The 14779-nt window shown below is 42.5% G+C and overlaps 1 protein-coding gene across 1 annotated transcript in view; it reads right to left on the bottom strand.

Annotated features, from left to right (window-relative positions):
- Positions 1 to 1915: 1915 nt before the first annotated feature.
- Positions 1916 to 14779, bottom strand: part of NMNAT2 (nicotinamide nucleotide adenylyltransferase 2) — a 176004-nt gene continuing 163140 nt past the window's right edge. Inside the window, exon 11 of the mRNA XM_054443448.2 lies at positions 1916 to 6686. Within this exon, the coding sequence (XP_054299423.1) occupies positions 6584 to 6686 (103 nt within the window). The 3' untranslated portion in view covers positions 1916 to 6583. The remainder of the gene's footprint in view (positions 6687 to 14779) is intronic.

Genomic DNA, 14779 nt, shown 5'->3' with positions numbered 1-14779 from the left:
AGGCTGAGGCAGGAGAATGGCGTGAACCTGGGAGGTGGAGCTTGCAGTGAGCCAAGATCATGCCACTGCTCTCTGGCCTGGGCGACAGAGCGAGACTCCGTCTCAAAAAAAAAAAAAAAAAAAAAAAAAGTCATAAGACTGTCTTCCCTGACAAATGGGAGATGATACCTGAGTAGAGATGGGGAATAGAAAAATGACTTATAGCACTTCCCTTGATGTACAAATAATTCTCTCATTTCTAAGGACCTGAAAAGTTATCCCTAAGAAGAGAGAAGGGGATGTGGCTTCCCCAGGATCTAGCCTCATGTTGTCAGTCCTTAACCTGACCCTGCCAAGATAATGAAGCTTTCCTTCTGATTTTTCATCAGTATTAGTAGTTCATAGTAAAAGCTTTCTTGCGCTTCTCCTCTGAGAGTTTATGGTTAATTATGCTGTTGGTAAGCTATTACAAATGTCATCATCTACTTTAACTGTTAGGGACCTGTTTGAAGAGAGGGTTGGAAATGAAACTGCCCATAGACTATAACTTCTTAGCCAGATGTATTTCTGGTCTTCTCCAAGGATGTGGTTTCTTTTCAGTACTCTCCAGTACTTCTCTCAGCCTCTTGGGAGGCTGGAGAAAAGGATAAGAAGATGCTTACTAATATTCAATGTTTTGAACAAGTCTCAAGGACCAGGAATATGTTTATTGTGTTTTCTTTTAATGTTTTGCATGGTAATGGGAATGTTACAGATTATTCCTGTGGTTCAGTTTTCCCACCTGGAGAACACAGATTAGAATTTTTCTTTCCTTTCTTCATACTATTGGCTACATGGAACTTTCTAGGAAATCTGAAGATCTAAAGCTTATATATAGGTCATAAGGGAAGAAATGTGTATGTGCACATATGTTAATTCATATTTAGTATATATATTTTATAAGTTAGCAAATTAAACCAGTGTTTATATTTCACTTTAAATGAGCTCTTGGCTGAACGCAGTGGCTCACGCCTGTAATCCCAGCACTTTGGGAGGCCAAGGCAGGCGGATCACCTGAGGTCTGGAGTTTGAGACCAGTCTGGCCAACATGGCAAAACCCCGTCTCTACTAAAAATACAAAAATTAGTTGCACATGGTGGCGGGCGCCTGTAATCCCAATTACTCTAGAGCCTGAAGCAGGAAAATTACTTGAACCCAGGAGGCTGATGTTGCAGTGAACCGAGATCGCACCATTGCACTCCAGTGTGGGCGACAAGAGCGAAACTCTGTCTCAAAACAAAACAAAACAAAACAAAAAACAAAACCCAAAGCAAGTAAATGAGATTTCATCATTATGTACTCTCAGGACAAGGAAAAAAAGGCAGTGTTTAGCTTTGTGAACAAAATAGCAAATGTAAACATGAGTGATCAATTTACAAGCATAGCAAGCATCATTATGATGTGCCACGAAACCCACACGGATGCACACAAAGCTGCCACATCTCAATTTTAAGCCAAAAAAAAAAAAAAGATAAAAGAAAAACATACTAAGAACCCCAAGAACCAAATGATTCGTTTAAAAAACGAATCTGATAAACAAACGGCTAACCCTTCAATGAGCTGGCCTAATGGGGAATTACTGTTTCACCTTCTGAATCATATCTGATAATTAGCTAATGCTAATCACCATTCACACCTAACCCAATACAGGGTGTGTGATATGACTGAAGGTGAAATAAGAACTGATAATCACAGCAGGATTGAACAGTTAACAAATTTTTCACTTTTGCTTGTTTACATTGCCATAGCAAATTGCGAGTTTAACAAGTTCTGTTTTAGTTCAGATCTTTCAAGCTAAAAAGTTGTTCAAGTTTTTCATTTTCACAAATATAATTTTATTTCATAAAGTACTAATTTCATTGAGGAGCCAAAGTTAACCAACACTGGACTGTGCAAATTAATCAAGATCTAAGATTTAATGTTTCAAAACTAAGAAAACGGAGACACAATTTACAAATTTGCTAATTATTCTTCCCTTCATCATCCTTGGATGTGGCTGTACATACTTTTATATTACACATGTGACATCAGCTGAACCAGGCAGGAAACCGCTTGTTCTAAGTACATTTTTACAACTGTTGTCTCCTGTCAACTAAAATTATGAAGGAAAAAAAAGTGATTAATGCTGCAACTCACAAAGTTCTTGACCAAGACACAAGACTTGTAGCATTGTCTTATTTATTAACATAATTGAAACATTTTGCATAAAACTCTTGCCCATGACTATTCTAGCAACAAAATTGTACTCAAAATATTTCACTGTGAAATGGTATTGCAACTTGAATATCATTTTTTATTAATGAATTGATTTCCATAAAGCAAATCTTACTCTTAAAATGGCAGATTATGTGATCAAAAAGCGATTCAAAAAAGCTTCCCCCTCCCCATGCCAACCCTCAAGACCATGTGGATCCAGCTGAATCCTCAGCCCTGGGACTAGACTTAAAGTTGAGGGAAAGAGCCGTTAACTCATTCCTAACCAGAACAGGCTAATAGGACACTCCAAACTCACACTACAAAGAGACCACATGAATAGTTGAGTGTGCTGGGCAGCTATAAGATGGTGCAGACTGGATGAATTTGGCAGAGCATATTCATCACCATTACTACAATGCTATTCCTAAGGTGTCCTAATTGTATGAGCTACAAAATCGGTCCCTGTTTCCATTCTTCCCATCTCACCTGTTGGCCCTCCTGCAGTAGGTAGCCTTGAGAGAGATCCTGAGCTTTTCATATTCTACCGTTTTATTTTTGCATTACTGTTTGGATGAGTAAAATGTAATAACATGCTTCTCTCTCTTAGTCCCCTAAAAGAGTGTGTGAGTGAGTGAGTGAGTGTGTGTGTGTGTGTGTGTGTGTGTGTGTGTCAGTTTGGGGAGAGTAGAATTGGGCTGGTAAGTACAAGTTGTTTCTCCCTGTAATTCTCTGCCTTTTGCTGTAGTTCAGTTATTACTGAGTCTCACTTTCTACTTAATTTGAACAGCAAGTTCTTTAATTCTTTCTGAGAATCTGGAGCTTGAAACTAGAGAACATTGTTGAAAGGCTGGCCAAGCTGAGACAGGAAGAACGGCATCTCTAGAAGCTCTAGCTTTGGGTTTCAGGCACTTCAGTAAGAGACTTTCCCCCTTGTTCCTATGTACATTCAAGGAAAATGAAAGCAAGAAGGCTCTAGAGGCTACCTGGGGTTGGGGGTGTGTGACTGAGGTACCCACTAGCAGCACAGCCCTCCCAGAGGACCATTCCTTAAGGACAGAGTTATTGACAAAAAGGGTTTTCCTTCTGCCTGTTCTTACATCAGCCACTTTCAGAAAAATGGGAGAGACATTTTTTGCTGGTGGAGGAAACAAAGCTCCAGACCCCTCTGGACACGATTGTTCCAGTCCATGCCTTTCTCACAACCTCTGAGCCATGCCAGTCTTGGATTGGGCTTTGCAGGAAGGAACAGGACCCCAGAGGCAAAGTCGGGGCGTAGAGGTTATCCTGTTGGCACCTGGGGCAACACTTCAGACTCTGAACATCTTTCTGGTATTGACTGTGGCTGGGTCATGGTCACAATGTCCTGTCCTGGATTCAGTTGTGCTGTGACCTTCCCCTAGCAAATGAAGAGTAGGGCATGTGTGTGTGTGTGTGTGTGTGTGTTTGGGGGGTAGGGGGTGCAGCGATGGGAATGGATGATTCTATCCAAAAGAAGATTCACTTTCTTTTTATATTAAATAGGAAACCTGTTTTTAGTACAGCACCTGTAATCCACAAAGATAAGATCTGCCCCACTTCATTCCTAGAAATCTACTTCTATGGCACCTATTCTTTGTCTTAATTCATCTCACTTTCCCTCCCCACTCCCACATGCCTTCTGACTGCATGCTGAGAGTGCAGAACCAGCCTCATTCCTTCTCGTGGGCTGTAGACCAAATGGGGCTCAACCAGAGTAGAGTGACAGAGTGGACCAAAGAAACAAAAGAAATCAAGCCTTCCTCAGGTCTGCTCACATGGGTCCCATGAATTCCATCCATAACTCCAAGTCCTTAAACAAGCCATGTTTCCCCAGGAAATTCAGGCAACTGTTTTCCTTTGTTTCATTTCCTGGCTTATGACTGTTCTGCCTGGACAAGGCTGTTCCATCTTTTGCTCTCCAGCAATAGCATCATCCTGAGCACTCTCTGGGTCTTCCTTCACCTTCCACAAAGCAATTCTTTCTTGGATTGACAGAGTCCGTTTCTGGGATTTCTTCCAAGCTGCTAAGATCTCTTTATTTCTAAAGGAAACCTAACAGTGGCCTTCCTTACTATCACACACCCTCCCCTGGGACTGGCATTACCATCCTATGTGTGGGGAGCACCTGGGACAGATATAATTTAAAAGAAAGATGCCAGGGTAAGGCTTGGGAAGTGTAGAAATCACATGGGCACCTGGTCAGCAACATGAAGAAATGGAGGGTGTGGTGTGACGGCCTAGGGGTCATGGAAACAATATCTTCTTGTCAGGCTCTACACCTGCTGGCTGACCTGGACCAGCCATTTAATCCCATGGGCCTCTGCTCCCTCAACTTTTAAAGGAAAGTGTTGGATCAACTGAACTCTAAAGTTTTTTTCAGTTTATTATTTCATGATCCCTAGTCAAACACTGATACCCAAAAATAAGATTTTCCTTCCTTCCTCTGAAGATTATTTCAAAAAATCCAAGAGGAATAACAGACTTTCTGGATGCTGCTCTACCATATTCTTCTGTTAAATCAAGTTCCTTTTCCCGCAATTGAAGGATGTTGCAGATGTGAAATGTGTGGTAAAGAACATTGTCTTTGCTTTCAGGTCCCACCTGGCCCCTTCTGGCCGTAGCTGGTACTAGATTTTGATAAAAGTATCCTAATACTCAGGGACTATTTCTCAAAGACCAGAATCCCAAGAGCCAGAGACTGGATGAGAGACACAAAGCACAAGACAGCAATTTCCTTAGGGCTTTCCAAGCAGGACACGCATGAGACCCTAGTAACCAGAAGGAAACCTGGCAAAACTGTCTGCAGGAGCAGAGAGGAAGGTAGAAAATTAGAGAAAAAAGGAGTGAAACAACTTAGTGGCTCCTGACCCCTCCCAGATCTCCCTTCTGGGAACCCACTCCCCTATTAGGGAGATTTTCTCAGACAGTTCCTGCAGCTCCCGGGCTCTGCAGGGGCTAGAACCAACCACAAAAACAAGACCAAGGCACTGCTTCTCAAGAAGAAATTGACCTCATGCGCTGTCTGAGTTACCTCAGCTAGAGAGGGTGAAAATCATCAGTTATCATCAGGGCAACAAATTGCTTTCTCCTAGTTCATCCTGGACTTACAATATGAAAGAGACATTTCCCAGCCCAACAGACAATACATAATTCCAATTAGCAAAGACCTCCAGGGTTGAGTGGACTCCTAGTGTTTTTTTGTTTTGTTTTGTTTTTTTATGACATGACTGCACGATCTGGGTCTGGTCCTGCCTATGTGATTCTTCTCAGATTCAGGAATGTGTCTAAGCATGGCCTCCAAAGGTCTCTTGGAAACCCCTGGCTGGTAGGGAACCCGCACTGTGCCATCTGCTACAGCCCACATAAGTAAATGAACAGATGCCACCAGGAAATGAGGATGGACTGGCTTTGTGTGATCATAAGCTCAGAGCATCAGGGAAATGGTCATTTGAAACTAAGAAAACAGATTCAAATTATTCTGAGAAAACCGACTATTCCCAGACTTGCGTCCCAGGTTTCAGAACCCGAAAATCTCACTCCTGATCAAAGGTTGCTGCTGCTGCTGCTACTGCTATATGTGTGTGTGTATGTGTGTGCGTGGGTGCGCACGCATGTGTGCGTGTGTGTGTGTGTGCGTGTGTGTGGTGCTAAAGAAGTGGAGGTTGCTTGGCCTTCCCTACTGGGTGTGGCCCTGATGAACTCACTGAGTGCTGAGGCTGGCTACAATGTCCTATCAGAGGGGAAGTAATACCACAGGAGCACATCAAGACTACAAACATAAAGAACCATGGACACTGATTTCATCCAAGTTCTACAGGGAGTGAACAAAGAAAAATAAATAAACAAAAGAAAGAAAAGAAAAATAGCCCTTTGTAGTAAAGGGCATGCTGGGAAGGCGAGAGCCAGAGCCGCCTCCCCAGAGCATGCTGGGAGGAGGGGCACCAGAGCCGCCTCTCTAGAGCATGCTGGGAGGATGGGCACCAGAGCCGCCTCCCCAGAGCATGCTGGGAGGATGGGCACCAGAGCCGCCTCTCTAGAGCATGCTGGGAGACGGACACCAGTACATCTCCAAGGACTGCACTTCCCCCGACTCCCACCCCATTCCCTCACCCACCCACAACCCGGAGACTAGAGGAAAGTCTGTCCAAAGATGACTGTGGAATAGGGAATGCCATGGTTCTCTGCAGGTCCCCCACACTATGGGGGGTTAAGTCAGCAAGTAGGGAAAACAGTCAAGATGAAGAGATGGAGAAACAGAGAGGCAGGAGAGAAACAGGGGGCTGACAAAGATGGAGGGGCCATTGTGTTGCCGGAGGACGAGGGGAGAGTGGAGCCGAGCACTGTGTAGCTGCTAGCCGGAGGCATTGATGTACAGCTGGCTTTTGAGGATGTAGTCGATGACCGGCTGGGACAGGTAATCCACAACATGGCCGTCCCCATGCTGCAGGGCCAGCCTGCACAAGAAGAGATGACAATCAGATGGACATCCACACCCAAAGCAAGCCAGGAGGACTGGCATGTCCCTGTCTCCCCAGCACTCCATTTGCAGCCTTTTCTCAGGTTGAGTAAATGGTTCTGTATTAGGAAAAGCCCTCTTGCCTCTACAACTCCTTCCCCACCTTGGTGACATCATTCATCGTGGTTCTGCCATTTCCTAGGTGAGAGGCTTTGGGAAAGTTATTTAAGCCCCTCTGTTCTTCAGTTTTTTTCCTGTAAAATGAGGGTAATATCTGGGCCCCTCTCATTTAGTTATTCAAAGGATTAAATGAGTCATTATGCAAAGCACTTAGAAGAGTGCCAGACACACAGTGAGCATCTAATGTATTCACTATTCTTTTTTCTCAAATAAATTGTATTGTGTATATTTAAGTCATACAATCTGATGTTGTAAGATACACATATATTATCATCATATAACATAGTATATTATCTATGTTATATTACATATTTACTATATATTTTGTAATTTATGTATTATACTATATTATATTATTTATATAATAGTATTAATATATTATTTATATAAGTGTTAATATTATATTATTTATATAACAGTTTAATGGTTACTGTAATGGAACAAATTAATATTAATATATCCATCATCTCACTCAGATACATATTTGTTCTTCTTGTGGCGAGAATAGCTATAATCTACTAATTTAGCAAAAACCTAAATATAATACACTATTATTAGCTGTCATCCTCATGTCACACATTAGATCTTTCAATTTGTTTGTCCTACATATTTGCTACTTTGTATCCTTTGACCTGTATCTCCCCACTTTCTGCCCTCCACACTTGACCCTGGTAATCATGTTTTATTCTCTATCTGTATGTTTAAGATTCCATATATAGTCCTACATATTTGCTACTTTGTATCCTTTGATCTATATCTCCCCACTTTCTGCCCTCCACACTTGACCCTGGTAATCATTGTTTTATTCTCTATCTGTGTATTTAAGATTCCACATATAAGTGAAATCATGCAATATTTTTCTTTCTGTGTCTGGCTTGTGTCACTTGGCAGAATGTCTTCCAGGTCTAGCCAAGTTGTGGCAAGTGGTAGGATCTCCTTTTTTAAGTCAAATAATGTTCCACTTCCATGTGTGTGAGTTTGTGTGTGTAAGAACACATTTTCTTTATCTATTCATCCATTGATGGACATCTAGGTTGTTTCCACATCTTGGCTACTGTGAATAATGCTACAATGAACTTAGAAATGCAGATACCTTTACAAGGTGGTGATTTCATTTCCTTTGGGTATATGCCCAGAAGAGGGATTGCTGGGTCATATGGCAGTTCCATTTTTAATCTCTTTAGGAATCTCTGTTCTGTTTTCTATAATGGTTGTACCAATCTACATTCCCACCAACAGTGTACAAGGGTTCCCTTTCTCCACACCCTCATCAACATTTGTTATCTCTTGTCTTTTTGATAATAGCTATTCTAATAGGTGTAAGGTAGAATCTCATAATGCCTTTAATTTTTATTTCCCTGGTGATTAGTGATGTTGAGCATCTTTTTATGCACCTGTTAGCAATTTTTATGTCATCTCTGGAGAGATGTCTACTCAAATCCTCTGGTGTTTTGTTTGTTTGTTTGTTTTTTGAGAGAGACAGGGTCTCACTCTGTTGCCCAGGCTGGAGTGCAATAGTGAGTCATGGCTCACTGAAGCCTCAAACTCCTGGGCTCAAGCAATCCTCCTGCCTCAGCCTCTCAAGCAGCTAGGACTTCAGGCACATGCTACCATGCCTGGCTAATTTTTTTTTGGTGGGAAGGGGTAAGTATAGAGACAGGGTCTCACTATGTCTGGAACTCCTGGCCTCAGGTAATCTTTCCACCTCAGCCTCCCAGCGTGCTGGGATTACAGGTATGAGCCATCACACCCTGCTGCTTTGCCCAGTTTTTAGTTGAGTAATATGTTTTCTTGCTATTTTGAGTTGTGTAAGTTCTTTATGAATCTTGGATATTAATCCCTATCTGATATATGATTTGAATATTTTTTCTCAATCCATAGGTTGCCTTTTCATTTTGTTGGTTGTTTCCTTTGCTGTACAGAAGCTTTTTAGTTTGAAGTCCCATTTATTTATTTATTTGCTTTTGTAGCCTGTGCTTTCAGTGTGGCATCCAAGACATAATTGCCAAGACCAATGTCAAGGAGATTTTCCTCTATGTTTTCTTCTGTTTTTGTTTATTGTTTCAGGTCTTACACTTAGGTCCTTTATCCATTTTGAGCTGATTTTTGTGACTGGTGTAAGATAAGGTACAATTTCATTCTTTTGCCTGTAGAAATCCAGTTTTTCCAGCACCATCTATTGAAGAGACTATCCTCTCTTTATTGTGCCTTTTTGGTACCTTTGTCAAAAATCAGTTGACCATATATACTTGAATTTATTTCTGGGCTCACTATTCTGTTACACTGCTCTATGTGTCTGCTTTTATGCCAGTACCATACTGCTTTGATTACTACAGCTTTGTAATATAATTTTAAATGAAGAAGTGTGATGCCTCCAACTTTTTTTTTCTCATAATTGCTTTGGCTATTCCGGGTCTTTTGCAGTTCTGAGCACGTTTTAGGGTTGATTTTTCTATTTCTGTGAAGTATGAATGCCCCCATTGGGATTTTGATAGGGATTTCATTAAATCTTTATATTTCTTTAGGTAGCATGGACATTTTAGCAATATTAACTTTTCTGATCCATGAGCATGAAATACTTTTCATTTATTTGTGTTGTCTTCAATTTCTTTCATCCATGTTTTATATATACTCCAGTGTACAGATTTTTCACTTCCTTGGTTAAATGTATTCCTAAGGGTTTTTTTTTTTTTTTTTTTTCAGACAGAGTCTCACTCTGTCACCCAGGCAGGCATGCAATGGTGTGATCTTGACTCACTGCAACCTCAGCCTCCTGGGTTCAAGCAATTCTCCTGCCTTGGCCTCCCGAGTAGCTGGGATTACAGGCACAAGCCACCATGCCCAGCTAATTTTTGTATTTCTATTAGAGACAGGGTTTTACCATGTTGGCCAGACTGGTCTCTAACTCCTAACCTCAAGTGATCCACCTGCCTCGGCCTCCCAAAGTGCTGGGATTATAGGTGTGAGCCACCATGCCTGGCTGTCTAACTGCTATTGATAGTACTTTCAGTACTATGCTAAATGGAAGTGGGGATAGTGGGCATTCTTGCTTTATACCAGATCTTAGAGGAAAAGCTTTCATTTTCTCCCCATTGATGATAATGTTAGCTGTGGGTTTTAAAAAAAAAATAAAATAAATTGCCTTGCCGGGTGCGGTGGCTCACTCCTGTAATCCCAGCACTTTGGGAAGCTGAGGCAGGCGGATCACAAGGTCAGGAGTTCGAGACCAGTCTGGCCAACATAGTGAAACCCTGTCTCTACCAAAAATACACAAAAAATTAGCCTGGCATGGTGGTGTGCTCCTGTAATCCCAGCTACTCAGGAGGCTGAGGCAGGAGAATCGCGTGAACCCGGGAGGCAGAGGTTGCAGTGAGCCAAAATTGTGCCACTGCACTCCAGCCTGGGTGACAGAATGAGACTCCATCTCAAAAAAAAAAATAAAAAAATTTTAAAATTTAAAAAATGGCCTTTGTTATGTTGAGGAACTTTCCTTCTATATTCAAGCTGTTAAGAATCTTTATCAAGAAAGGATGTTGAATTTTTCCAATGCTTTATCTGCATCAGTTGATATGGTCATGTGGTTTTATTTTTCAGTCTATTTATGTGATGTATCACATTGACTGATTTGCATATGTTAAACCAGCCTTGTGTGCCAGGGATAAATCCTACTTGATCATCATGTATAAGCTTCATGTTGTGTTGTTGAATTCAATTTGCTAATATTTTATTGAGGACTTTTATATCAATGCTCATCAGAAATATTGGCCTACAGTTTTCTTTTCTTGTGGTGTCTTTTTTTTTCTGTTGCCCAGGCTGGAGTGCAGCAGCGCATGATCTCAGTTCACTGCAACCTCTGCCTTCTGGGTTCAAGCGATTCTTCTGCCTCAGCCTCCCAAGTAGCTGGGATTACAGTCACGTGCCACCATGCCTGGATAATTTTTGTGTTTTTAGTAGAGATTGGGTTTAACCATATTGGCCAGTCTCGTCTTGAACTCCTGACCTCAAGTGATCCATCTGCCTTGGCCTCCCAAAGTGCTAGGATTACAGGCGTGAGCCACTGTGCCTGGCCTCTCATGGTGTCTTTATCTGGCTTAGGTATCAAAGGCGATGCTGGCCTCGTAGAATGTGCTAGGAGGTATTCCTTCCAGTTGTATTTCTTTGAAGGGTTTAAAATGTATAGGCCGGGCGCGGTGGTTCACGCCTGTAATACCAGCACTTTGGGAGGCCGAGGTGGGTGGATCACAAGGTCAGGAGTTCAAGACCAGCCTGGCCAACATAGTGAAACCCTGTCTCTACCAAAAATACAAAAATTAGCTGGGTGTGGTGGCAGGCACCTGTAATCCCAGCTACTTGGGAGGCTGAGGCAGGAGAATCACACTTGAACCCGGGAAGCGGAGGTTGCAGTGATCCGAGATCACGCTATTGCACTCCAGCCTGGGCGACAGAGTGAGACTCTGTCTAAAAAAAGAAGTATTGGTATTAATTATTCTTTGAAAATTTGGTAGAATTCAGCTCTGAGGCCATCTGGTCCTGGGCTTTTCTTTGTTGGGAAGTTTTTAATTACTACTTCAATCTATTTGTTATTGGTCTGTTCAGGCTATTTCTGATTCAATCTTGCCAGATTATCTTTTTAAAGGAATGTATCCATGTCCTCTAGGTTACCAAATTTGTTTGCATGTAATTGTTCTTAATAATTCCTTATGATCCATCTTATTTCTGAGACATCTGTTATAATGTCTACACTTTCATTTCTGATTTTATATATTTGAGTCTTTTTTTCAGTCTAGATAAAGGTTTGTCAATTTTGTTTATTTTTTTCAAAAAACCAACTCTTCATTTTGTTACTTTTTTCTGTGGTTTTTCTATTCTCTATTTAGTTTTGCTCTAACCTTTATTATTTCCTTCCTTTGGGTTTAGTTTGTTCTTCTTTTTCTAGTTCCTTAAGGCATAATGCTAGGCAATTTATTTGGGGTCTTTCTTCTTTTTTAATGTGAGCAATTATTGTTAGAAGCTTTCCTCTTAGAACTATCCTTAGTTTATCCTTTTGGGTTCCTCTGCATGCTGGCCTTAAGAGTATGAATCCTCTTCCAGGGATTTTTGGGATTCACTGCATCTTTTCCTTCCTACAGGAGCCCATGGAGGAGAGGCACCAACAGGTATAAAGGACTCCAGTGACACAGTTTGGCTTCTGCACAGTTTTTTTTCTAGCCTTGGTCTGGCTGCTTCCTGTTCTCTCCTAACACAATAGTCTAGGTGTCAGACCCAAACGAACTATTTGTAAAAATTCATATACTCCTCCACATACGTAGATTCTAAAAGGCGTCTGAGCCCTGCCTGTGAGATCTCACTGGAGACCAGCTCACTGCCTTTCAATGCATGCACTGCCCTTGAAACCACCTTTGCAAAATTATGACTGAGGCAGTGAAAGAGATCTAACTTAACCGACTCCATCTTGCTTCTAACCTCCAACCTGTCCTTGTTCCTGGTGTAGGCTGAACTAACTTCAGGAGAAACTTAGTTTGTAGTTTATAGTTTGGGAGAAACTTAGTTTACAGTTTAAAAAGACGATAACAGCCCTTTCCCAAAGCAGACCTCCTTCTTGCCTGGGGACTAGATGGCCTTTGTAGGACTAACATTAGCCACAAGATTAGAAATTACGGTTTAGGAGTCATGCAGCTGAAGGCTACAAGATCTGACCCTCCCTAAACTGCTCCTAAGATCAGTGTTTGCGATATTTTGTAGACCCTGCACTTGATGGACCAGCTGGCACCACCCAGATCAATAAACTGGCTTATTTGAATTTGCGGCCCCCCACCCAGGAACTGACTCAGTGCAAGAAGACAGCTTCGACTACCTGTGATTTCATCTCTGACCAATCAGCACTCCTGGCTCACTGGCTTCCCCGACCCATGAAGTTATCCTTAAAAATTCTGCTCCCGAAATGCTCAGGGAGACTGATTTGATAACAATAAAACTCTGGTCTCCCGCACAGCTGGCTCTGCGTGAATTACTCTTTCGCTATTGCAATTCCCCTGTCTTGATGAATCTGCTCTGTCTAGGCAGCGAGCAAGGTGAACCCCTTAGGCGGTTACACCCTGACCTTGCAAGATAGGTCCCTAAGTGTCTCCTCACATAGTTAAGCTTTTTGAAAAAGTGTGTATACCTGTGGCTCGGAAGCAGATTCCTAAGCCCACCCCCCATAAATTCTGACTCAGTGGGACTGGGCAGGACACAGGAATTTGTACTGTTGTGTAACTCTGCATGACGACTCTAATGTGCAGCCATGTTTGGAACCACATCCTGCCCCTCTCCCCTTATTGCCCATTGCTTCTGCCCTCACCTCACAGTGGATGTTACCCTTGTGAGTGTCTCTGTAATTGCCGTCCAGGGAAGAAGGCAATTACTTTTTAAAGTCCTGGTCTCATTTGATTTCTCTGAAAGATGTGACACAGAAGGCAATGCTCTCCATCTTTGTCCCCTCTCTCACCTTGGCTTCTGGGCCACCACTGCCAGTGGTTTCTAACTGCCTTTTAACTTTCTATTAAATGCTAAAATGTTTGCAATGTTCCCCATAGTCTTCTCTTCTTGACTCTTTCTGTGAGCTTGTCCACACCTATAATTTTTTTTTTTTTTTTTTTTTTTTGTGACGGAGTCTCACTCTGTCACCCAGGCTGGAGTGCAGTGGTGCAATCTCGGCTCACTGCAAGCTCTGCCTCCTGGGTTCAAGCGATTCTCCTGCCTCATCATCCCAAGTAGCTGGGACTACAGGCGGCCACCACCATGCCTGGCTAACTTTTTGTATTTTCAGTGGAGATGGGGTTTCACCGTGTTAGCCAGGATGGTCTCGATCTCCTGACCTCGTGATCCGCCTGCCTCAGCCTCCCAAAGTGCTGGGATTACAGGTGTGAGCCACTGCGCCTGGCCTGTCCACACCTAGAATTTTAATTGATGCTTACATGTTCGTGGCTTTCAGTTTTACACTTCTAAGCCTCTATATTCCATGTATTTCACCATTCCACTCAACATTTCCACTTTGGGTTTGCGGTAGAAACTGGTAACTGTCCCCTAATACCCATTCTTTCCTTCTTTGGGTTAGTAATAGAGCATCCTGAGTTTTATCTGGACATGTGGCTGCCTAGCTACAAAGTCTATTTCCCAGCCGTCCTCCACCCCTGAGCCAGTGTGATGCAAAGGGAAGTGGTATGCGCAACTCTGGGTCACCTTAAAGACAAAGCTTCTTGCCATGGGCTTCACTTTGCCTTTTTCCACTGGCTGAGAAGAGCCACCTTTGCAGCAGCTGTGCACCCAGAGATGGAAGCTTCATATGGATGAGGCCATAGATTCCATCTTTGACTTCAGTAAGAGGGAACTAAACATCTAACATTTAAAATTCTGAATATTGGAATTTTTTTGTTTTGGCAGCTTAGCCTGTACCCTTGTCAAATATTATTCCATAAGTACCTCCAACTAGAGTCCACAACTGAAAACACCCTCTTCTCCCCTTAAAGCAGCTAAGACTAGCTAATGGACCGTCCCCACTTTTAAAAGTAAATGGCTGGGGCCGGGCACAGTGGCTCACGCCTGTATTCTCAGCACTTTGGGAGGCCGAGGTGGGCGGATCACTTGAGGTCAAGAGTTTAAGACCAGTCTGGCCAACATGGTGAAATCCCCATCTCTACTAAAAATACAAAAAGTAGCCAGGCGTGGTAGCATGTGCCTATAATCCCAGCTACTCGGGAGGCAGAGGTAGGAGAATTGCTTGAACCCAGGAGGCGGGGGCTGCAGTGAGCCAAGATTGCACCATTGAACTCCAGCTTGGGCAACAAGAGTGAGACTCTGTCTCAAAAAAAAAAGGTAAAATGGCTGGGAACAAATGAGGTCCAAACAGGAAGCTAAACACCAGGGCAGCAG

The sequence above is a fragment of the Pongo pygmaeus genome, chromosome 1 (assembly GCF_028885625.2).
Source record: "Pongo pygmaeus isolate AG05252 chromosome 1, NHGRI_mPonPyg2-v2.0_pri, whole genome shotgun sequence".
In the NCBI taxonomy this organism is placed as follows: domain Eukaryota; kingdom Metazoa; phylum Chordata; class Mammalia; order Primates; family Hominidae; genus Pongo; species Pongo pygmaeus.
Note: the sequence above shows the minus strand (reverse complement) of the source record. Positions and strands in the feature narration are given on the sequence as shown.